Below are 26028 nucleotides of genomic sequence, written 5' to 3'. Positions count from 1 at the left end.
CTTTCTCAACATTAAGACTTGGAGTCCGTAGGTTATCTCTAACCACATGCCAGTCACTGACCTGATCTTCTTTCTTGACGATGGTGTGACACAGCTGGACTTAGACCATAGCTCAAGTCCTTTTTGTGTAAAACCACAACGATAAGGAAATAGGTTCCTTCTTCGAACAGAGAGGATATGAGGAAATTTCTGCTGTGTTACGCCGCTAAGTAGAGGTAATCCCCAGGTACTCCTGTTTCGGGATCATGTAAAACGGCGTGTTTTGGTTTTGAGGAATTCTGTCTTCTGTGATATAGTTTCGTGTAGTGCGTTGAAAGTCAACGGACCTTCCGGAGTAATACATCGCCTCCGTATTCATGGTCGAAGAATATACCAGGCAAGAGATTAGCGCGAAGGAGGTGGCATTGGATTCTTGCTTGACTTACTCCTCTACCCGGAAGATGGAGGCGACATGTTCTCTCCGAAACGTCTGTTGACTTTCAAACGAACTACACGGCATTATATCCAGCATCCCTGAACTCTATTATTCTCCTATATTTTCGGCTTCATATCAAATCATATCGCATCACTTTCATATCGTTTCCTTATTTCCGTATTTCACAAGGAAAATTACGTTTATGACCAGAATATGTCCGTGAGTCCATTCAAGTAATAAATTCTGAAATGGATGTCGGAGACGTCGCAGATAGCTCAGTCGATATAGTAACCATGCTACGGGCTGGACGACCGGTGTTCGTTTCCCGGTAAGGGCAAGATACTTCTCTTTTCGTTACCGCATCCGGATCGGCTCTAAGGTTCAGCCAATTTCCCACCCAATGAGTACCATGGATTCCTTCCTCAGGTCGAAATGACCAGGGTGTGAAGCTGACTACTCATCTCCATCCAGTGTCGAGGTTAATGATGCGTAAAACTATACCTCCACTCCTCCATACGTCTTTATAACGTGACGCTTCATTACTTACAAGGGGTTTAATCTTTTTACTTTTCTTAATGATGGATTTTCATGAAACTTGGTAAACATGATTCAATTGGTTCAGAAGACTGTCCAAATGAGGGATTTTGTGAAAATGATAGCAAGGAATTTCTTGACCAGTAGAGCAACTATCAACATTTTAATGACAAACCTGCGCTATTAAGACATTATATGAATGGTATTTAGACATAGGAGGTTTAATCCCTCTTAACCCTACATTTCACCACCCCCATGGCGCGTCTTCCGTATTTATACCAGTTTTACATTGACCCAGACCTCGTTTTTACATGTGTCGGATCAATACAACTCCGAGATACCTTATGTATGCCAGACATAGACTCCTTTGCGTTATAACATGGCTGCCATCGACTTCATGCGAAGTTGAAATATGAACTGAAGTTTACTTTAAATTAAAAAGCCACTGTGACGCGGGACGGGCCGTTGTCGTAGCCATCATCATTTTCACCCATTCCAGTATTAGGATATTTAGACCTATTACTAATAATTACAAAACAGCAGCGATAGCTCAGTCGGTATATAGACGGGTTGCAAGCTGGATGGTAGGAGATTGATTCCCGGCAGGGTACGAGATTTTTCTCTACTCTACAGCATCCAGAAAGCCTCTTGGACTCACCCAGCATTATATCCCCTTGGTACCGAGGGCTCTTTCCCCGTAGTAAAGCGACTTGGGCGTGAAGCTAACCACTCGCTTCCATCTAGTGCCGATGTCGAGAAAAAGTGGATGTATATGTCCACTCCTCCATACACCTTTTTACCTTATTATTCAACGTTATAAAGTGTAGATAGCGACTGCCGCAAAGTAAATATACAAAAAGGAGACGTTAATTTGTATGATAAATGAATCGATAGTAGAGCGTTGCCACTTTTGTATCCGCAGGCTCAATCACGGAGCTGAGCCCTTCTGGAGAAGCCGCCAGTTGTGCAGCTACTCAAGAATTTGTTGAGAAGGAGAAGGATGGAGAAGATCAGTTGGACCGATTATGTGAGAAATGAAGAAGTGTTAATTAGAGTCAGTGAGCAGAGGAATATCCTACACGAAATAAGAAAACGGAAGGCTAATTGGATTGGTCATGTTTTACGCAGAAACTGCCTTCTAAAAGAAGTTATTGAAGGAAAGATAGATGGGCGGATAGAAGTGACAAGAAGACGAGGAAGAAGACGTAAGAAGATGCTGGATGACCTTGGGGACAGAAGAGGATACTGTCATTTGAAGGAGAAAGCTCTAGATCGCATTAAGTGGAGGAATTGTTTTGGAAGAGACTGTGGACCTGTCGTCTTGACAGATTACTGATGATGATGATTTATGGAACCCGACGGTTCATTACCGTGTTCACAAGAGCCCTGCAATGGCCACTATCCTGAGCCAGATCAATCCAATCCATACACTCCAATCCTATCTAAGATCCACTTGAATATTGTTCACCCATCTATGCCCTGTTCTCCCCAGTGGTTCTTTCCTTCTGGCTTTCCCACCAATATCCTATATGCATTCCTCTTCAGCCCCATTTGTGCTACATGCCCGGCCCACCTCATCTTCCTTGACATGATCATTCTAATTATACTTGGAGAAGAGTACAAGTTATGTAGCCCCTCATGATGCAGGTTTCTTCAGCCTCCCGTCACTTCATCCCTCTTCGGTCAAAATATTTTCCTCAACACCCTCAGTCTACTTGTATATCCGGGCTTACTCAAAAAATGTAGAGGTAGTGTTGGATCCTAATTTTTACTTTAAGCCTGAGAATCAAACGAGGGATAAATCATACAAAATCGTGAAGCATAAAAATAAAGTCAATGTTTGTATACTCCATCTACTTTATGAACGACGTCGCGTCATAGACAGTTACTGATGCGGGCCGTTATATCATCATTGGAAAGTTACTGCACCTACTTGCAACATACTTCAGGTATTCATACAGGACTTTATTTCCGTAAGGTTGGCTACACAAGTTATGACGTACCTTTCTTCATAGAGTAGATGGACTTAAACAGAGATTTCGCTCGGTTAACATTTACTGAAGCTCTGACAGCTGTTCCTAACAGCCTAACAGTCGATAAACATTCTAGAGCTAAGCAAACACTCTGATTCCAGTGATTACAATTGCCAATAAACACAGGTGGAAGTATGAGAAGCATCAGGCATGTGCTATGAACCTAGACACAGGGCCTCCACTTTACTCCGTAAGTTTCGTACTGTGCGGTCACTGACGCTCTGCTAGCAAACAGAAACAAAAAAATAAACACCGTGGATTTAGTCCTCAAGCGAACTATACCGACCGAGAGACTGCCGCTTGTCGGCGAAGTTAGTGCAAACTTTAGCGAATAGAGGGTGTCGCGTAGTCAGCGCAGCGAATCCCCACGGCTGTTAATCTCGGTGTTCTAGACCCACGCCACTATTTTTCATGACGAGGGTAAGTGGAAACAGTTCCAGACCCACTACTTCTCAGAAAAATCTGATAGCGCCGGGAATCGAACTCGGGGCCTCTGGGTCTGTAGCCGTGAACTCTGACCACTAAACAAGAGACGCGGTCCGAGAATTTAAATTCCAAATCCGTCACTGGACATGATTGTGAGGCAGTTCTATTCACCTCCAAACCTCACAATCTTCAACAATTTCCCTCATTCTAAATTTGTTATTTTTGGAAATGTTTCCTTGCTGAAATTCTGAACGAATTTGTATTGACGTCCTGCCTTCATATTCAGTCCATCGGAGTCGCCGTAGGCTTCACTGTCTCATGTATATCGGTGATCTATATATACTAGTGCTATCCTAAATCGCCCCACTCCACACCCTTTTTCTCAAATCATTTTCTCTTTATTTCCCTCCCTCTTTCGCTTTATATTCTGACTCTTGTCAATCGCTTTTTCTTTCTTTCCCGTTACAGGCATAAGACCTTCCTTGTTTCTTTCTTCTTTCTCTTTTCGTCTACACAATAACTTTCAGTATGACCTCATAAATTTTCTTCTAGTTTCGTTCTCCTTCGTTAGTTTCTACGTCTACTTATTTCCCATCTTTAATTCCTTCATTCTTAATTATTTCTCAGTTTACCTGAGTTACCGATATGTTCAATATAGGGCCGGATTTATAGATGTGGAGACCTCTGTCACTAACAAAAGATTTTGGTTATGATAATTATATTGTTGTTGCTGTTCAGGGGAGAATGCGGTAGCGTAGTTGGTTGAGGCACTATGCTATAAGCAGGAAGGTCGAGGGATCGAATCCCGATGAAGTGGATTTTTTCAAGTGACCTAATCCTTCCAGCCGCACCATTGCCCCGGGATGGATTCTGCCTCTAACAGAAATGAGTACCGGGAATCTTCCTGGGCGGCGGGCGCGTAAGGCTCACATCCTTACCGCCATCTATGAGTCGTTTGTCTAGGCAAAATGTGGGAGCTTCGACGTCTCACAATCCTATGGGTCTCCACGGTCCGTTACAGGGATACCTTTACTTTTACTTACTTGTCGCTGTCCATATTTCTTACAATTCAAAATATAAAGTAGCTTTTCGTGATTTTAAAGAAGCAAATGTCTCAATAAAATCCGTGGAATTTATTTCCGTTCTGTGAAGGCCGTGAAGAGACCGCCCCAAAACAAAACCAATTCTACGTTTCTGCAATTCTATTGCAACACGGCGTCTTTCTGGATTACGGTCTCGGCTTGGAGGCTATCTAGAGAATTTCCTTGCTTTTTCTTAGTCCCACTTAGCAGGATGTTGTAGTGGAAACGCTCTAAATTAGTAACACGAAAATATCCGGTTCGTAATTCGATAGAATTATCGGCTTCTCTGACCCGACGTTTGTTGTAACTTTCCTCTCTCTACACAAGCCAAACCCGAAATAGCTCCATAAAACAAGTCACGATCGCCTCCGTTCTATTCTTTACTAACTTCATGCAGCTGGACCCTTCTTGAAAAGCTGCCAGTTGTGTAGCTACTCAAGAAATTAACATTTTATGGAACCCGAAGTTTCATTACTGCGTTCACAAGATTCCTCCATTGGCTCTTATCTCGAGCCAGGTCGCTCCAGTCCATACCATGCCATCCTATTTAACTTCCATTTTAATATTATCTACCCACCTACGTCTTGGTCTTTCAATGATCTCTTACCTTCTGGCTTTCCCACCAATATCCTACATGCATTCCTCTTCTCCCCATTCGTGCTACATTCCCTGCCCAAGTCATCCTTCTTGACTCGATTATTCTAATTATACTTGGTGAAGAGTACAAGTTATGAAGCTCCTTATTTATATTCATTACTGCCAGTTCATAATAATGAGCGTACATGAGATCATTATACGCTATTACGTAGCGTAAAGCTATTCATACGAATAGAAAACGTCAAAACAACCTGCAACGAATCATAAAAACTACTCAAATTCAACTGAATTTCATTATGGAGGCATAAGCCCAAAGTGTATCGTACGAATTACGCTTTGTTCGGTATAGACGCAACAACCGATGAAGATCAACTTCATTTTAATCGACTTTCTTAATTAAACAAAAAAACTATCTCAAATCCCATAGAACACGCATAAGCCTATAATTAAGTTCAGCTGTCATTCTGACACGTTTATCAGTTTGACGGGTACTTAACTATAGGCCAGGGAAGTGGTTTATCTGGTTTACCTTCACGCAGTGTAGCATTTAATTATCCCTATGAACACTCGTAACGATTTGTGTGCAGTGTTATCTGTAGTATGATTAGCTATGCACTGTGGTCTTCTGGGTCGTGATTCTCTTTCGAAAGAATAAATTTGTAGGATACTGTTAGGATTGTTGCAAAGAATGTGGACACTCAGATCCATGGAAAGCAGATAACAAACCGGTCCGAGTCAATTGGACCAGTGAACAGTTAAATGGCCTTTTTCAAGGCCATAATACGACTCATTATCGGCACTGGAGGAAGCAGGAATAAAATGGAGTACGTTCCTCCAATACACTGATATTCATGTATAATCCAGAAGACCACAATCAGAACAATTACCACCGTGAAAACCTCAAAATTCGTAACAGACTTGTACACAGGAATAGAAATGGCTTTTCAGAATTAGGTAGACACTTCACGTCAGGAGAAATGCCCGAGGCATGATCAACACACATTAAATGGGATTTCAATGAACTATAGGTACAGAGTTTTATGGCTACTGAAACAGCTCCCTCAAAATGAAGCGCTCTGAAGTATACATTAATGCGTGTATTTGGTGTCAATTCCCATTTCCAACCCTGGTTGTATATGCAACAAGAGAACATGAAGGCCAAGCAAGTAAGGGGGAGGGGGGCGCATTTGAAAAATATATGTACACAAAATAGAAAAGACTTTAGAAAGAAAGGAAGGAAAAAATGAGGTAAGACAAAGCAAGACAAAAGAAAGACAAACTGTAAGATTATGGTTTACACTCTTGTTCTTGTTATCAACACAGGGAAATAATCGCCTGTCTTATGCTGCTCACGTCGTTTTAAAAGTACACAAACTTGACTGCGAAAATTCTTGTCTTCGACAATCATACGTGGTTCCTCGTTGCTGGCTCTTCAAGAATGGTGGTAGATTTAACCAGCAGCTTTTTCGAAATCACTTCCTTGACTGACCACACTGCTGCTACAACTGTTTTACGACACTTTTATCTTCAAAACCGCTAAAATGAGATAATGGTGCCTATCTCCGAGACTCTTATAGATTAAACTCAAGGCTATACACCTGCTTTCGTCAGATGTGAAAATTATGTAAGTGGATAGAAACGCGTGCTAAGGGACTGCTTCCGTTAGCAACAAGTCTCCGATTGGATTGTATATCTGAGTCACACCATACGTGACATTACACTTAGCGGCATTTAGTACCTCGAGATAAATGCAATGGTCTAAAAGCCCTAACGCAGGTAGTTTCAATTTTCACTGCTAACAGCTGCATCAAATGCGAAAATTAAAATCGATATTCTGATGTCTGAAGTGAGTCGGGATAGCTCAGTCGGTATAGCGCACAGCTACGGGCTGGACGACCAAGAGGTCGCAGTTCGTGTCCCGGTAGGACCAAGAATTTTCTCTTCTCCACATCGTCCAGACCGGCTCTGGGGCTCACCGAAAATCCTATCTAATGGGTACCGGGGGCAAAGCGGCCGGGGAGTGAAGCTGACCAGTCACCTCCAACTAGTGCCGAGGTCAAGAAAATGTGGATCTATACGTCTACTCCCCCACACGCCTTCATGGTGTAGTGCTTAATTAGTTAAGCACAGGGACAACTTTATTCCGATGTATGAAAGCCTGTTATATGATGTATATGTTTTACGATAATTGGAGAATTTCGATTGGCGAAAAAGAATTCAAATTAATTAAAAGTGCAAAGTCGTGAACAGCAGTTAATGTGTCCATACTGGACCACATCAAAACCCCATAATGGCAGCACAGATTGTAAGACACTTACTTAGTTACTCATGGAGCTAAGTCGCCCTTGAGAAGATGCCACTAATTATTTAATTAAATGCAGAAAATAAAAATCCCTTATTAAAATTTATACCTGTTCATAATTTTTGTTGTTCAGATTATTTAATAAAAATGCTGTATACATGATAATCTAATGGCATACTAAAGTGTATTTTGCCAAAATCTTAAAAGTAGCATTGCCTAATGTCAACATTTTTCTTCCTAAAAAATTATGACTATTATAGCAATGACATAAATTGTAGCACAACAAGAAACAGCAGCGGCAGAAGCAAAAAAAAAAAACAAAAACAAAAAAAAAACAAACAAACAAACAAACAAGCAAAGGGACAATTATACCCGTGCTTAATTAAGCACAGGAAATGCATGAGAGAGTGGAGGTATAGCACACACATTTTGAATTTTGGCACTAGAGGACGTCAGCTTCATGTCTCGGCTGCATTACATTGAGGAAAATGACCCCTGTACCCAGTGAAGATGAGGCTGAGTGAGGGGGGGGGGTCCTGCTAATCTGAATGCCATAGAGAAGAGATAAATCACTGCCCTGCTAGGAATTTAATCCTGATTCATTGGTCATCCAGTTCATAGCCTAGTTCCTATAATTTCTGTTTTATACAGATTAATGGAGTCACTACTCTAACAGAGGTACTCCAGCTCCTCCAGCACTAACAATGAAAACAAAGAACCATGACAATGGCAGTACAGTACCAGCAACAACAAATGCTGACCTGTTTTTGATACATTGGAGTGGCAGCATTTTAGAGTCTAGAAAAAAATGTTGTCTTCAATTTTTAAGAGGGCTACATCTTATTCAACAATATCCTAATTAGATAAGTGAACTATCAAAATCAATATAATAAAAATGTACATACCTTTGATTAAATTCCACACCTCAGTTTCTAGTTTTGTTTCAAGAAAAAAAAATCTGCTGCCATTTCATATTGTTACTACCATCAGGAAGAAAATCCCTGCATGAGAGGTAAGCCTTGTTCAATGTCAGGATTTTGTGAAGACGGATGGGGAATAATCGCAGGTATGAATATGGAAGACTGTCTCATCTCCGCTATTACAAGACACTGAAAAACAAACACAAAAATGTAGACATATGCTTAAGACGACCAGTTTATCACCACCATCATCACCACCATTCATAATAAACAGTAAAAAGTACATCCCTTCTATCACAGCACTAAAACAAGTCTGATCCATTACATAGTATGTATTGAGCTCTCCTAACACAATGTTCCTTTCAACTGTATTAAAATATTACGTGTATTACCAGCGTACTTTGAGCTGCTAGAAAACCAAGAGCAGCGACATCTATAAACCTGAATTTGAGGACTTCACAGCAGTGACTATGAAGTGTATTATCCTCTGGGGTGTTATGCTGTGTAGTCCTGTAGAAGTTGACTGGCATTTTGGAGCAATGTCTTGCAAATAACCAACGAGAAGCAGGTGGCAAACAGACCTCTGCTCCTTCCCTGAAGATAGAGGGGTCATACTCCTTACAAATATCAGTGAACTTGAACAGACTACAAAGCATCACATCCCAGAAGACAGCAATCTTCATCTACAAACTCCCTCAAACTGGATAATAACAGTACATTCAAATTAGAAGTGGCAATATTTATTTTTTACTTTGATTAACTGTAATTAAAGAATGGATCAATATAATACTGTCACTGAAATCATACCTCTTGGATCATTCAATGGCAAGAAATTTCATTACCATAAAACATAAGTATAGTCCAAAATTCAGTGATTCAGTACAATCAGTTAACAATTAAATTAATTTGACTTTACACGTCTTTTCACTTCAAACACAGACACTTCTTGAGTTAGAAATGTTCTGCTTGCAGTTATTTTATCTCTTATAAACCACTTATCCAGATATAAACTTCTGTGCATTTGCTTTCTGTCCATTCAGCTGACTCAAGGTACACATTTTCGCTTGTACATTCAGTATTTACATTGGGTCTATGGAAAAGTAAATACTGAATTAAAAATAAGTGAGATACAATGGTTTTAAGTTACATATTACATTGTAACTCGGGAAGTGGCTGCATTTATCTATAATACATTTCAATAATATTTTAAACTTTATCAGTATATTGTACTGCTAGAAGAACTGAACATTTTGACAATCCTTAAGAAACACCATGGTTTATATATATGAAATTCTGATGGTCACCAAAGGCAGTGAAGTTATATCTGGCATCTACAGCATCAATATGGAATAAAATTGTAATATTCTGCAGACTGTCTCTGTCTCCATGATTCTTATATAAATTTTATGAGCTGAGCAATAACTCAGATTATTAGACAATGGCTTCTCACTGCAGAACTTCAGTTCAATCCCAGGTGAATTCATGTGAGATTCATGGGGGATGAAATGGTACTGAAACAGATTTCTTTTCAAGTGTTTTTGATTTTTCATCACCTGTCATCACTTTAGCATTGCTCCAAACTCATGTATCACTGCCCTAAAGTTGTGTAATACCCCTTAACAGGAAGCACACTATCATATTCTTGGCTTTTATGCTGGGAGCTTCAACTCTGATCTGGCACTTGGCAACTTAGCATGTCTTTTAAGGGAGTTAGTAAGTATAACGGTGAGAAGATGGAGGTATGATGTTCACAAGAAGTTTCATGATGATGAATCAATTGATAAAATGCTAGTGTAGCTGAATCAGGGAACAGACGTACTGACAATGTCCAAAGTTTTCTAACTTGCTACCAAAGATGGAAGTCTCTTTCTTTAGAACAAGCCAGGTCATTGAATACAGTGTAGGGCGCAAATAAAAAATTAAAATAAATATCACAGCAATGCCTTTGAACAAAAACAAAAAGAGAGAAATGATTTTGGAAAGAATATCTATCTAAGTTTTTGATGATAGTTTGCCTAAAATTTACTTCTGCACCTGCAGCATAGCGAACTTTGTAATCATCATCATCATCTTATTTTTAAACCTTTCAATTTAAGTACATTACTACATTCATTCTTAAGGATTGCCTAAATAGATAACAAATTTTATATATCAAAGAATGTAAAAATGACTGAAACTAGGTTAAATACCTCATGTTAACCCTTTCAATGCTTTTTTTTTTTAATTAAAAATGACACTCACATGCTAACGTGTCATTTCACTGAACAGGCTGATCGAGAGGTAACACTCTAGACTTGTGTTTGAGAGGTCCTTAATTTGAACCTTGGCTTGGGCCAAGTCCTTCCAAGCAACTGCTGGATAAAACCTCTATCAGACCACAACTCTTTCCTTCCCAAACCTGTCCAATTCATCATCCTAGCATTCATTGCTCTACAATCACAAGACTGAAAGTGTCACTAAATAACCCACAAGAACAGTATCGTTTCTACTGCTGAAAGGACACCAACAGTTCTATCTTCTGGGACATGATGCCGTGTAGTCTGTTGAAAGTCAACCAATATTCCAGAGGAATATGTTGCCTCCATCTACAGAGTTGAGGAATAAGCCAAACAAGGAATCAGCATGAGGCAAGCAGCAGGCACACAGAGCAACACAGCATTATATCCCACTCTTCATAACGACAGGTGTAACAGCTGCAAATCCTATACAATTGCTTTAAATGTTCACAGAAGGCAGGTTATGTTTACTTCACTGACCTTCTCAAACACGAAATAAATCCTTGTATAAAACACTGAAAGGGTTAATATGCATGAATTACTAATCTAAACAAAACAAACTTTGTACGTAACTGGAAGATTTATTCATCAGGCATGTGTATAATGATGATGTGTTGTTGTTGTTGTTGGTTTGATTTAGGCCTAGCAACGTAAGTCAATAAAATATAAGAGAAATTCAGAGTACAGACAATTCTGTAGGAAAGCACTGCTACATCACACATCTTTCATATCTTCTATCACTTCAACTTACTCATACAAAGAAATGCCACCTTTGGATTCAGTAGATAAAACTTCCATGCTCTGTCATCCTGGGAAACAAGCCTACTAAGATGATTTCAAAGTTCTCACAATGATGACATCTAGTGAGGAAGTTTGGTGTAAAATGTAAGATCTCATAACAGCGGCCATTACATTCCTGCTGGTACCAAAAACAATATACTTAACATTATAAACCCTATACAACAAAAAGAACTGTCCACATCACGTTTTTCTGACTGTCACTTTGAAGCTCAGCATACCAAATTTAGCCAAAAATAGCTTATTTCATATATTTTATTTAAAAAAAAAAAGGTGAAAATTTATTGTGTGGTGTAATTATAACAGTATACATAAGTTTGTCAGTTACAGAATATCCATATTTATTTATCCTGCAGCTGTCAGCTAGGAATCTTGAATTTTTTTATGTAAGGACCACTGTACTATGGCATCTTGCAGTCTCATCTATCATCTCTGCAGTAAGTTTGTACATGAACAGCCTCATTGCTGAAGCATTGGGAATAATACTGAACCTATCACACCTCATCTTTCTTACAGGGAATCCTAGCACACACCAGTACATACTTCAAAGCTCCCCTTGCATTTATATGACTACAGCAGTATCATACAATTATAACATATCGAAAATAACAGTTCCCTCTTATTTTATTGAGAGCATCTTTAAGGTTCCAGTAACACATAATACAAATATTTCAGATACCTTGCAAATTCCTTCAGTTAAATTCTGAACAGCTTACTTTCTTTGTGGTTAATTTTGTGAACATGATGAAACTTTCTGCATCTGATATATGTACCTTCCAAGACAATGATGCAAATACTTAATGTTAAGATTAAAAAAATAATTCCCCATTTTCCCTCTATGGAACTTAGTATAAACTACAAATCATCATCTTCTAACATCTTTTGACTACATTTTGAACTACAAAGTTTTCAATCTTATTTAAACAGACTACTGCAAAGTTCTCGAAATGTATAATGTCATGTGTAGCTCGATTTCCTACCGCTTCATAACTTGTTTTCTTCATAAAAAATAATTAGAATGATCAAGTTAAGGAGAATAAGATGGGCACGGCATGCATCACATATGGGAGGGAAGAGAAATGCATACAAGGTTTTGGTGGGAGAGCCATAAGGAAACAGACCTAGATGTAGGTGGGAGCATGATATTAAAATGGATCTTAGAGAAAGGATGGGGTGGTATGGGCTGAATTCATGTGGTTTAAGATAGGGACCAGTGGCAGGTTTTTAAGAACATGGTAAAGAACCTTTGGGTTGCACAACATGTTGGGAAATTCTTGAGCAGCTGAGTGATTGGCAGCTTCTCAAGAAGGATTTGGTTCCATGGGGTCAGTCAGTTAACTGACATCTAATACTTATTTCTTCAAGGGGTTATAAGATATCTTCACTTAAAGAAATCATGTAATTTGATGGAAGCAACATGTAGATAACAGTAGATGCAAATGCTTAGATCAGTAACATTATGTGAATAAGCAAAGAGGTTAAAGAAGGACGAGATGAGACTGCTGGCATTTAACACTTTCTTGCACAGACATCTTACACATCGGCACACGTGACAATGTAACAAAAGCCATAAAGATGCTCTCATTGGAAACCTGCCATGGAAGCCTCCAATTATTTTGTAAATAACACACACCAAGGAAAAAACGTGGTTAATGTGGCATGGATGGATTGCTAATTTATGTTTACAGGAAGTGTAACCCTGGACTACCCCTGACACCATATCTGTCTGTCTGTCCGTCCAAGATTGTTCTGAGCAATAGATTACATGTAGAATGCCTGGTGTGGAGGGAGTCTACGCCTGAATTATGGCAGTTTCTTCCTGTCAATATATCACCGAGTACAAGTTTAATAAATTACGAACAACAGAACCAACACTTACATAGATGTGATAAATATGACAGTCAACAGGAAATTTCTTTCACAGTAAAATTTTTATTTTGGTCCATACCGCAATGATAATTGAGGACCACTGATGTCTTTGTTATGGAATAAACATGTGAGCAAAGAAATTGACATCGTATTTTGGTTATATTCAACTGTTTCAGGAGAATAAAAAAATAATAACTGATGGCTCACTCATTTGTTTTCATCCATAAAATAATTAATTATTTGACATCTGCAACGCTGTTTCAGGTCAGACTATAAAGTCAATGGAACAAAACAACCCAATGTTCCTTCAGACTGACCGACACATCAGTGAAATTTAAACACTCTCTACTTCTGTTCAAAAGACAGACGAGAACATGGAATGGTTTAGGAAGGTTCATTTCATAAAGAGATGCTAATATGGTATAGAGAGTGATACCTAATTATATATACGATGAAGTGTGTGACGTCGACTGAAGTGAAAGTGCGACATCCCTGCAGGATGTCATTGTGGTGTTCATGTCGGCACGGCACAACAAGAATTCAAGCGTAGTCGTGTTTGAGCCTTGACTTGAGGATGCTAACGATTCACTCCAGTCAGTGCTGGAGGGTCCATTACACCAATCAAAACAATGTCTTTATCTTGTCTCTATTAAAACCATCAGGAAAAATAACAAATACCACCATGGAAATTGAAACCATCTTATATAACATATTAGGTGCCTGTACTTGCCTGTGACACGAGACTAAGCATGTTACTGACAATATTAGTCATGGTATAGAGCCGTATAAAAGTGCATCTTTTATGACTTTTTTTAATCTAATCAAAGATTTTGCTGCAAATTTCTTTTAAATATGACTATTATTTTGGACTCTGTCCAGTGTCCTGAGTTTTTTCAAACACTATGTTTTTGAAACTGAATCAATTTCTGTCATCAGTTATATGGGAGGAAAGGTTCTTACTCAGTTGGGCTCGTTAAATAGTGCCAATCTTGATTATTGGGATAGAAAGCTGTGTGTAAGGCAGGAATCATAGTCTCTTTGCAGGTATTATGAAGGTAGTGGAGGAGTTGAGGAAAATTAGGAAAATCACCTCAGAATGGCTGGTCATGTAACTGGGATTTGGCAAAGGAAAACCATAATACAAGCCTATGACAATGTTTGAACTAAGTTATACAGCATAAATTGATATAAGAAAATGGTGATAAATTGTATGTAAGGATTTGGAAGGACAGTGTCTGTGCTACAGTATTTGAAGGTATCATAACAGCATGTAATTTAATTGAAGTGGAACAACAGGCAAATCTGTGTAAGTTTTGAGGTTTTCACGGCGATAACAATGAAGAAAGTTGTCTTCTGGGTTTAGGCACCGTGTATTCTTCGTTTTGGCCGACGTTTCGGAGGAACATAGCGCCTCCATCTTCAGAGCAGTTGAATAGCTGCGGATAGCAGTAGCTACTGCTACTGCCGAAACGTCGGCCAAAACGAAGAATACACGGTGCCTAAACCCAGAAGACAACTTTCTTCATTAACAGGCAAATCATTCATGACAGGCAGTAGCCTGAGATCTGAGTTTCAAGTTGGGAATGGTCAGAATGCAACATTATTACTATGTAAATCTGATAATTCTAAGTTACTTTAAATTATGTTGCATATGTTGGCTTCTGCAGGCACCCTGTATGTTATATGTTTTCATTAAATCTATCATAACTTGGGTACCTACATCACTGCAGAAGGCAAGATGAAAACATGTCTTCTACTGCATTCAATAAACTAAAATGCAACAAAAAATGGGTATCAACTGTCATGTATCAATATCATCTTTTCTCATGAAAATTCACAAATCTCTCACTTCCAAAAAATAAAATTCATGCACAATCATATACCTACGGTCATCAACTCGCGCTCACAGCAGGTAGCCTGATTGATCAATGTCACTCCAGGGCTGGATAACACAGAGTGGTGACCTCATCTGAAGTATTTGAGACCAGTGACAACAAGGAACTTCTCAATGAAGAGTTCAGAATCCAAGACAGCAATATGTGCTGCCCGCCCAATGAGTGAGTTTGCTGTATTGGGGAGTGCATGGTGCACATCGTAACGCACAAATGTTATTTCTGGCTTGCTTATGATAGGATACAGGATGTTGTGAACCATTTCTCGATATGCTGAACCTATAACAGAAGAGGGAGAAAATGTGTTCAAATGGAGGATGCATATTTTTCTGATTTTTTTTTTTTGCACATTTGTATTCCTCAATATTCTTAACTTAATTCATTACAGATATAAAATGATTAACACTTTTTGTCTTATCCATCTTTTTTTAATCAGTTTACTGTCTTTCAGTTGGCTTTCAAGAGAGTTGCAGCTTGCACATATGATGGACCACAACACTTGCTCTGGTATCTATCATGACATTTATTTCAATGTTCTGATTTTGCTATCCAGTAGTCATACCTTGTACAGAAGTATCCTTAACAGCAGCTTTGCATAACTCAATTCGGGCTGAGTGAAGAGGAACATAGCGATCCTGAGATGATCCACATAGCAACAGATTTCGAAAGTGATGAAGATTGGAACGCTGGCTCAAACGATACAGGAACGTCTGCCGTACATCTGTGGCATCACGCAGTGCCAGCTGCAGAAGAGACCCTGACTTCTTCCACTTCTGCATGAACCACATTCCTGAGCAAAAGGGAAATCTTTGGTTCTAAAGATGAGGTCTATAGAAACACAACTTAAATCTACCAGCCACTTGCATTAAACTTCCTATAAATATTTTTATTCTGGTTAAAGGCACACAGCTTGTTCAGCACTGTATAAATTTTAGTAAAAGGGAAGACTAATGGTTAATGTATTGTGGGATTTGATACCATACAGAGTGGCAGAAAGTTATCAATGTTTTGGAGTAACCCTATGCCTCCATTCAATTTGAAGATGAAGAGAGAAAGTTCCTTCAAAATACAGGTAACTTTCTACCAGATTACGAGATGTTACACCTCAGAAGTCATCAATCTTTAGATTAACGGTCATGGGAATCTGAAATCTCACAAGGCAGACTGTGTTTTGTTACATTTTAATACATGTCAAAAATGTACATGCCAAAAGTGCCTATTAATTTGCTCGTGCTAAATGAGCAAGATATTTCTGTTGCACTGCACAAGGGGACCAAATTGAATGATACATTCTAAAAAAATCAAGCATGTCAACAAGAAAGTAAAATATTTTTTCTCTTTAGGTGTCATCACTGAACTTGTACTCTACTGACAATCAGAACAGTGACAGTGGGTTAAAAATGGGTCTGAACATAAAGCACTACCCATGTTCACAAGGCCGCTGTTGTTGTAGAGAGTGCCAAGGTGAGGCCCAGATAGAGACAGGAAGGTGTGCAAGCGTGGAAGCAGGTGTTTCATCTGCGGCCTCGTGATGGCTGAACGAATGATGATGTTGCCCAGTGAGTGACCGATGAAGCTGATCTTGGACGGGTTGAGCCCACATGCCTCCACATGGTACAGGATCTCTGCCACCAGCCTGTCTGTCATGGTATCGAAGTCTGAGAATGTATCGCCCTGTTGGTGTAAACACACTGTGTTACCCATCTAAGTAGCAAAGCTGTCCCGTAAAATCTGATGTAGTGGCTGTTATAACAAAAATACTACAACATTTTAGCATCCTGCTGCACTTCGTTTGGTATCAAATGGTTCCACAGTCTCACGTGCAGCACATCTTTCTATGAAACTTACTAAAAGTTATTCACTTTAGAAGTTTTATGTCATATAGGTTTTAACTTATTAAAAGTTATCCAGTACATCTACATGACATGTACAAGTTGTAAAATGAACAACTTTTAGTAAGTTTTATAGAAAGACGCGCTATACGTGAGACTGTGAAACCATCTGAACTTAAAATTCAATGTCTGTAAAACTCAAACATTGACATCTCAATCAAAATTATGAACAGCACATTCTTCATAATTTTAGTAATGAACTTATTACATAGCCTTGTGTCACATGCTATGTGATAACTGCCAGACAGTTTTATTAATGATAGCAGAATGGCATACTCAATAAAAATACATGTATTTCTGATTACTATCCATATGAAATAATATTTATATATTAAATTAATATTGTTCATACAAATGTACTGATTAACTTCATCACTGAACACATATGAAACAAATCTTCAGTCATCAATATCAATTGCAAACAAACTACTATTTAAATATTTTTAAGGGAATCAGTAGATTTGACAAGTAGAACTTGGTGGAACCTCAACATTTAGACTATTCACTTGGGATCACTGTCACTCAACTTTAACTAAGGAAAACCTCAGTTCATGGAACATTAAATTAGGGTTTCTGGTTTAAATACTACAACAACCACTGAACACCTAGATTTGGAACTACAAGCAATTTCATCACAGGAAACAATTTTTAAAGCACGTGTTATGGTGAAGAACAAGTGGGAGTAGGGGCGGCTACCTGGTTCCGCTCTGACATGAGAAATTCCAAGTTGGCACCAGGAAGTCCCAATTCCAGGTATGTTTTCACCAGGCGCAAGTCTGCAGAGTTTCCATCTAGGCCATGAACACATACAATGAGGTGCAAACCCTCTGGTGAGAAAATGCGGTACTCATCGCTGATGTGGAAGTATGGCAGTGTTGATGCCAATGTAGGGAAGTCACTGCACAAACCAAGCAACCTTATCAAAAGACTAGAAAATACTGTCACGCGTTAGTGGCTGGAGATGGAGTTTGGATGGATAATTGGATTTATTTGGTACTCATAACTTGTAACTACATATGTTAAAATGGTCTCATACTTTATAAATCACTATAACTATGGCACATGCAAAGTTTACTCATTTTGCCATGTCCTCATACTAGTCGCTGCTACATAGTGGCTGCTAACAGTGAAAATTCCTCATGGCCAACCAAATCGAAGCTATGTTATGAGTGATTATCAGTTGGTCAATCTGTCTTCATGTAAAGCCCCATCTGGGGCCCAAGAACAGGGTTTTCTTACTGCCAGACAGTTGCTGGTTTGCTGATGTTGGATGCCCTCTCTGATGAGAAGTGGGGTCCATTGTTTACAATCGCTGTTGACCCTCGCCAGCATAGTCATTGTCAGGTCTGAGTCCTCTGAGACTCATGACCACATTCTATGGTCTCAGATTTGAGAGTCCCCCAACCTGGACAGCCAGGTCCCTGTATTTATATCCCCCAAGGATAGGGTGGCCCAGTTATATCCCCAGGCACTGGGTTCCCTTTTTGTCACCTCCTACAACTCTCAGGGCTAGGGTGGAGATATTCGAACCCGCCTTCACACAGGCAACTCTCTCAGCCAACCGTACTGCTGGTTCTTGCCATACAGACTTGGTGCGGACAGCACAGAAAACACTGCATCCTCAATTGTTGTGCCAATATGTTTGCCACGGAAATGTGTTCACCACGCCACTGCCTTATAATGACTGCCTCTAGTGACTCCATATTTCTGGTTTTGAGCTACTATGTTCTCATGGCAGTGACTGCGAGAAGTATAGTTTTCTGAGTGGTATTGTTGTACAGTCCGGAAGAAGTCTGGTGTTTCAGAGGTATGTACCACATCCATCTTCAGGATCAGTGAGTAAGCCAAGCAAGGAACCCACTTCTTTCTGATTTCTTGCTTAGCCATGAAGACGGAGGAGATACATTCCTTCAACATGTTAGACTTTTTCTGAACTACAAGGCATTACAACCACAAAGATTGTACTCTTCAACTAGAAAATACATTTCATCGTTTCTGTGATGCAACAGAAGAAAAAGGAATATAGCAACTTATATTTTCCCGTAACCTACCTATATATAAGCCTAGAGATTAAAAGATATGAAACCTTAATTATAACTGATTATTTGTATGGGTATGAAACATAATCTCTGAACCTGAACATTGAAACATGAAATACCTTTATGATATTCTAGCTACTGAACTAACCTGTATATCATTCCTGTGAAGTTCATTTGGCGTTTGAACTCCTCCTTTGATTTGATAAAACTGAGGGTGTCATCTCCAACAGCTTGAACTAGTTTCTGTCGCAAGTGTTCCTCTCCATCCTTGTTATTACAGCAGTCACATGACAGCTCTCTCTCTGAGGCTGCTGGTGTAGCAGCTGTTGCTGTGGATACAGGAGGGGAGGTACCACTGGGACAGATGCACTGCTGACCATCTATAACCCTGTAAAACATGTGACAACTTTCATACTTGAAAAATCAGAATCTTTTAGCCAGTGAGATGGCACACCTTTTCTGAAGAACACGTATGGAATTTTAAAACAATAACAAAATTCATAATTACTGGGTTTTTGGACTTTGTCCATTGTCCAATGTCCAGTATTCTACAAACCAGAAAACACAGTGTTTCAGAAACTGAGTCTGTTTCTGTCACCAGGTGAAGGAAGGAGATGGTACCTATTCTGTTGGTCCCTTAGAAAGAGCTAACCTCAATCACTGGACCTAGTGTCTTCTAGTGTCTAGAATATTGGACGATGAACAAAGTCCAAAAACCCAGTAATTCTGAGTATTATACACCTTTTAGGATCTACTAATAACAGAACTGTTGTGGCTACAGGTAATTCCTTAAATTTTAATCTTATTTTAACATCTCTGGCTTGTTCCTGCCTCAAAAATTATGAACTATATTTCTCATATTCATTTAACTGTAGATGTTATATTCCTGTTAATTCTTTTTTTAATTCACGTGGGGTGGAGTGACACTGACTTCACTTTGTATGTTGGTCACTAGAGGGAATACTGTACCAGCCCTGGATAATGGATGAGTATGGAGCATTTGGTGGAATGAGAACTGGCAGGGGAAACCGAAGTATTCGGAGAAAACCCAGTGCCACTTTGTCCACAACAAATCTCACATGATTTGATCTGGGATCAAACCTGCAACACCACAGTGGGAAAGCAGTGATTAACTGCCTGAGCTATGGCATGGCCAGATATTGCTACATTAACCAGCTCAGTCTGACGGTATGTATGATTTTATTCCATTTGAAGCTGTAGCTAGTTGTACTATGAGCTAAGCATTAAACACAGCACCTGAGAAAGACAGAAAGAAGGATTTATGAAGAAATAAAGGTAAGAAAAAAAAGGTAAAGCTATCCCCGTAACAGGCCATGGAGGGCCACAGAGTTAGGAGATGTTAACGGTTCCACATTGCCTAGACAATTGACTCACAAGTGGCGGTAAGGTTGTCAGCCTTATGTGCCGGCCACCCTTTACCCCCAGGAAGATTCCTGGTGCTCATTTCTGTTAGAGGCTGAGGTGACTCCAGGGCCATAGTGCAGCTGGAAGGATTAGGTGAATTGAAAAAAATCCACCTTATCAGGATTCGAACCTGTGACCTTTCAGCTTGTAGCTTAATGTCTTAATCAACTATGCTACTGCATTCCCCCTGTATGAAGAAATAGTGGAGCTAACTGTAATGTTGGTATAACTTGTGTAAGCAAGCCCTTGTAAAGGTAAAGGTACTACCATATTATCAGGTGCTGAACGAATATTAAACAATGTGTTATTACTTCTGTTTCTTGAGCTTGACAGTCAATTTTCAGTATTATATTTAAGCATCCTGTTACACTCACACAATATATATGAGACAAACTCCGTCTTAAGTGCAACAATTTAATTGTAGTTCTTTCTTCTTCCTTTCCTCCACACTACATGTTTCGGCCCTAAATGGCCATCATCAGGTGTGTATTCTTACGTAGTTGCTACACTGCCCGTAGTTTAAAATTTAAAATCACCAGTCTTTCCAATTGTATGTATGTATAAAATCTTTGTTAACCTACACGCGTCAATTTGATTTCTAAAATTGGCACTTTTTTAAAACTTCAATTCAAATTAAAATGTCTATAAATTTTCTGTTCTTTTTCTTTTTCCAAATTTTTAAAAATTAAAAAAAGTGCCAATTTTAGAAATCAAATTGACGCGTGTAGGTTAACAAAGATTTTATACATACATACAATTGGAAAGACTGGTGATTTTAAATTTTAAACTACAGGCAGTGTAGCAGGTACGTAAAGAATACACGCCTGATGATGGCCATTTAGGGCCGAAACATGTAGTGCGGAGGAAGGGAACAAAAAGAACTACAATTAAATTGTTTCACTTAAGACGGAGTTTGTCTCATATACAATTTTCAGTACTTAAATACTGCAGTTAAAAACATTTATTAATATAATAAAGCACAAGATCAAGTGGATTTTAGTAACCAACTAGTAGATTTCAGATGTATTTCTGCTAGAACTCACTTGGGTGATGGTGTTTTCTTGACATGCTCACTGTTGTCCAATTTTGCCAAGTTGGAACCACCAGTTTGAGACTGAGTGTCTTTAGCTCTCAGAGGCCTGCCTTTTTCTTTGTCCCAGTCTCTATTTCTATCAAGTTCACGAGCAGTTCGAGGACTGGGTTCAATTAGCGGCTTCCTCTCCACTTCCTTCACACTTTCATACACATGGTACAACAGATTGTCTATTGGGGTGGGAGGAGAAATTTTTGGCTTGGGTTTGGGTGCCACTAGAGGAACTGTGGGTCTTGGTGGGGGTACAGGTGGATCCCTGAAGGGTTCTGGAGGCAGAGGGTCATCACGGAATTGCTTTGGCGGGGGTAACCGTAGTTCTTCATAGGGGTGGTCTATCACTTCAGGTTCTGGCATGACAGGGGGAGGTTCCACCAGTTTCTGCAGCCTTGCTCGGAGCTGTTCACCATTCAAGATTCGATGCTGTTGTTTTGAAGCTGGCATGGCTGGGTGCCGGTCTCCACGCAGCCTGATGCCAAAGTCACTGCCATCTGGACTTAGCTGACCACTAGACATGTCACCTGAGGTGCGGCGGCTGGAGTTGGAGACCCAACCACTCTGTTCTGAAGTGATGTCTGAAAGGGATGATGAGGGTGGAGAGGAAAGTGACCTGCCTGGTGACTGAGACTTGGATTTCACTGTTACAGTAGTGGCCACAGTGAGGGGCTCTGCTAGGCTTGACTCTACAGAAATCATGGCTGGATCAACTGAACTGTAAAGACCAACTTCCAGTTTGCTCAACTCACCAGGAGGTGGGACTGGGCCCCCTTCTGTAACTACCAGATCTAATGGGGGCTCATCTACCTGGGTCTTTGTGACAGGAGGCGGAACGATGATGGGCGGAGGAGGGGAAGCAAGTGGTGCCACAAGGTTTGGCATAGACTCACTACTGTTGGCACCTATAGAACGCGAACCACCAAGAAGGGCTTCGGAAGACTCGCCAGCATGGCACTCACGCTGAAGCACTGCCACACTTGGCATGGACATGGTACTTTGTGAATGTTTCATTGTTGTATTGGGAGACATTCTGCCATTAATGGCCTCGCTCAGGTTGAATGGTACGCTGGCACTCTGTTCCAGTCGACGGTATCCAACTGCCAAAGAGTCCCCTGAGTCAGTAGACGGAGATGTACAGGCACCACCGTTACCATTGGCTACTTTAAGCTCTAATCGCAGACTGTTCTTCAATTTCTCTTTGAGATTGTTGCGAACTGGAGCAGGTATGAGAGGTGGAGGGTGAGGTAAAGGTAGAGTGGCTGATGAAACCACTGTAGCGGTCATACTGACACCAGGTTTCAGACAATCGACACTCTTTTCACGGCGTATCTGTGTGGAAGAGGAACGTGTTATGCTTGACATATGTGGGATGCCAAGGGAGGGGTTAGGTGCTGAAGATGATGCTGTCGGAGTTACAGATTGTGGCTGGGAGTGGCATGTGGAGATGAAGGGTCTGGGGATTGGTTCAGGTTCTGAAGCAGCAACGCCAGTAGTACGTAACTGGTCCAGAGATTTGCTGTGCCGTGCAGGAAGTGATGACTTGGTCACACTATCACTGTCCATCCCTTTACTTCCATGAAGCAGTAATGTTGCTGTGGCCGATGCTGGGGCATTAAGGTAATGATGGCGGTTCAGGCGACGGCCAGCATGAGGTGCCAGCGTCAGTGTTGCCTTCAGTACATCCCCTGCATGTAGGACATGCTGTTCATTCACACCCAGCATTCCTACAAACAAAATAACATCGGAGTGACTCGTTGGTTATTTAAAAGTGATACTTCAACTGAAGACGTCATACAGTGTTGAATGACGTGATGTGATGACCAGAAGTGGTGAGTTAGGATTACAAAGGAATCTGTCATGGTCTGTTTCATGATATCCTATCACTCATGTGAGGAAGTCGTAAGAGACATGTCAGAATAGCTAGTAACTTTAATGATATTCAAGGTAGGTATTTTTTAATAAAGTCAGGAGTCTTAGGGGCTGAACTTTGCAATGGGGAGAACTGAAGATGATAATTTTTCATTGTGATCTCAATTTAAGTGCTGTTATAAGGGTTGTATCTGTACTTAACTAAGTAACATTCCATGAAAATAAGGGAGTCTTGACACTAGATAGACATAAATAAGTACTGTTATATAGATTTCAATAAAAAAGAGCAAAATATAAAGAAAAATATAAGTGATAGATGTAACATTTTTAAGAAGGGTCACTGGATGATTAAATCAGCGATGAGATGGATGGAACATTTAGTAAAATTTGGGAAATGAGAAATATATACTAACTTTTCATATTTAACCTCATATGAGGAGAACACTCAGGAGATACATTGCTATATAGGAAGATAACATTAAAAAGGCTCTTAGAGAAATAGGATGTGAAGGTGAGGACTCAATACAACTGGCTCAGAATAGCATCCAACGTTGGATCTTTTCAACGTGATAATGGACTTTCAGGCTTCACAAGAACAGAATGGAAGATTCTGGATTGCAGAGCTTTTTACAGGTTACTGCAACCGTTTCATGCCACTTACCCATGGACATGTGTATGTTCGCCTGTCGTCCAGAGCCTGGTTTTGGCATAGGCTGCGAGGACGATGGAGCTATGGCACTAGAACTGGATCGCACTGATGCTGGGATCTTATGAGAGCGCGACTCTAAGATGGCAGCAATGCCGCAGCTACAGTCTTCCTGTGGAGGCAGTGTTGTACGACTTCCTGTTTTGTTGTCCGCAGAACTACTCAAAAAAGGATCTGGTTAAATAAAAACACAAATAAAAACATTTTATAGTATTGTGACATGAGAGCTGAAAGACAGAATAAATTTAAGAAAGAAAGGCATCCAGTATTAATCAAAGGCCAGTAAATGCATTTCCAGGGCAACAAAAACACCCGGACAATCACTAGGAAACAGCCTGCATAGCACATCACTAGACAATACAGGAATTCTTAGAAGTGATGTTTTCTATACAGTCCATGTTGAGGTTATATAATGAGGACACCAGCCACCAAGAAGACTTACTCTGGCAAACGACAGAACCATCCTCTTGTCAGAGATAGTGCCCCATATCAGCAAACCAGCAACTGTCTGACAGTAATAAAAATCTGGTCTTAAGCCCCAGATGAGTGCTTTATTCCAAGTTAGACTGGCAGACTGACCATCAGCCATAACATAACTTTGACTCTGACTTTGACCAAGATGACTTGAGCATAAGATATGTAACATGGACATGATCGGCTTTGCAAAGCCTGTACTGACAAGAGAATTTGTGTGCAGTGCAAAAGGAAGAATTTTCAGTAACATGCAATATGTGTAACACAAACACTTGGCAAAAAGCCAAGCATATTCTTAAGAGACAAACCCATCTTCTTATCAGGGAAGATGCTATATAAGGACTACTATCATAAGGGTTCGTTTTCTAGACAATTGGCTTGGAGATGGCCATGAATTTCTCAGCCACATGCATCAGCTGCCCTATATCGCCAGGAAGATTCCTGGTACTCATTTCTGTTAGAAGCTGAGTTGACACCGGTCTAAAAGGCAGCTTGAAGGATTAGGCCAACTGAAAAATTCAATAACCTCAATGGGAATCGAACCGACAACCTTCCAGCTTGTAGTACAGTGCCTCAACGAATTATGATACTGCATGCCCCATATTATACATACACACTTCTTATATATTGTATGATATAACATATGACATCATTTCCTGGTGATTGAGGCAGAGGTCCCCTAAACACTGGAGTCTGACTCCAGATTCATTTCCAGAGATGATTTTATAAAATTTCCAAATTTGTTCATCAAACTAAAGCAATGTAAGGTCGGATAGCCTAAAGATGCTGCACAAAAAGGCATACTGCAAGATGAAGCTTACCACTGCCTGCCTTTCGGCCTGCAACACTTCGTCTGCGGGCAAATTCTGCCATATCCTGGTACTGGTCTTCGAAGATGATGGGCAGTGTGGTGACATCCCCGTCCAGATCACTGCACTGAACAGGGAGTGGAGGTAGAGTTGCGAGGTACCGAGACCGGCGCACCATCTCAGACACGGCCAAGTAGTTCTGATAGTTGGCGTCATAACACCCTGCTGCAGACTGACGGGGGTTGTCTAACACGAAGAATGCTTCAGCAAACCTCTTCACCTATGGAATAAGTATATGTGGCCTTGTGTGCCTCAGTAGCACACCACAGAGACTGGCAAGAGGGCATGGAGGTAAATTTTCCATGAATTCTAGACTCCAGCATTAGTTGCATGGTGGGATATTAACATCAGGTTTCGACTGCTTTGCCTCAGTAAGCATTGCGTAGGATGTTGGGTGAACCCCAGATGTGTTATGAATATGGTACTGAAGAGAACATTCATAATGTCCGTGATGGAAATAGCCATCCAGTCACTATGTTGACTAAGCTACCTTGACTTCACATGCTGGTCATCATTACATTAT

The 26028-nt window shown here is 40.1% G+C and overlaps 2 protein-coding genes across 7 annotated transcripts in view; both read right to left on the bottom strand.

Annotated features, from left to right (window-relative positions):
- Positions 1–6691, bottom strand: part of LOC111862482 (alanine aminotransferase 2-like) — a 29554-nt gene extending 22863 nt beyond the window's left edge. The window contains exon 1 of one of the 2 annotated variants that reach the window (XM_023847944.2): positions 6441–6691. The gene's annotated coding sequence lies outside the window, so the exon portion shown is untranslated. Of the gene's footprint in view, positions 1–6385 lie in introns of both variants that reach the window. The other variant, XM_033750680.1, reaches the window with a different exon arrangement.
- A 1609-nt stretch (positions 6692–8300) lies between these two features.
- The window catches only part of LOC111862479 (protein FAM135A), a 71060-nt gene continuing 53332 nt past the window's right edge, over positions 8301–26028 (bottom strand). For 3 of the 5 annotated variants that reach the window (XM_033750685.1, XM_033750688.1, XM_033750687.1), the window contains 8 exons: positions 25458–25725; positions 24118–24336; positions 21544–23311; positions 19224–19463; positions 17730–17934; positions 16569–16818; positions 15707–15934; positions 14710–15423 (listed from right to left, as the gene is read on the bottom strand). In XM_033750685.1, the coding sequence (XP_033606576.1) occupies positions 15218–15423; positions 15707–15934; positions 16569–16818; positions 17730–17934; positions 19224–19463; positions 21544–23311; positions 24118–24336; positions 25458–25725 (3384 nt within the window). In that variant the 3' untranslated portion in view covers positions 14710–15217. Of the gene's footprint in view, positions 8499–14709; positions 15424–15706; positions 15935–16568; positions 16819–17729; positions 17935–19223; positions 19464–21543; positions 23312–24117; positions 24337–25457; positions 25726–26028 lie in introns of those variants that run through there. The other 2 variants (XR_004512798.1, XM_033750686.1) reach the window with 2 other exon arrangements.

This window comes from Cryptotermes secundus, unplaced genomic scaffold, assembly GCF_002891405.2.
Source record: "Cryptotermes secundus unplaced genomic scaffold, Csec_1.0 scaffold816, whole genome shotgun sequence".
Classification (NCBI taxonomy): Eukaryota; Metazoa; Arthropoda; class Insecta; order Blattodea; family Kalotermitidae; genus Cryptotermes; species Cryptotermes secundus.
The sequence above is the reverse complement of the archived record's forward strand: the minus strand, read 5'-3'. Positions and strand labels throughout refer to the sequence as shown.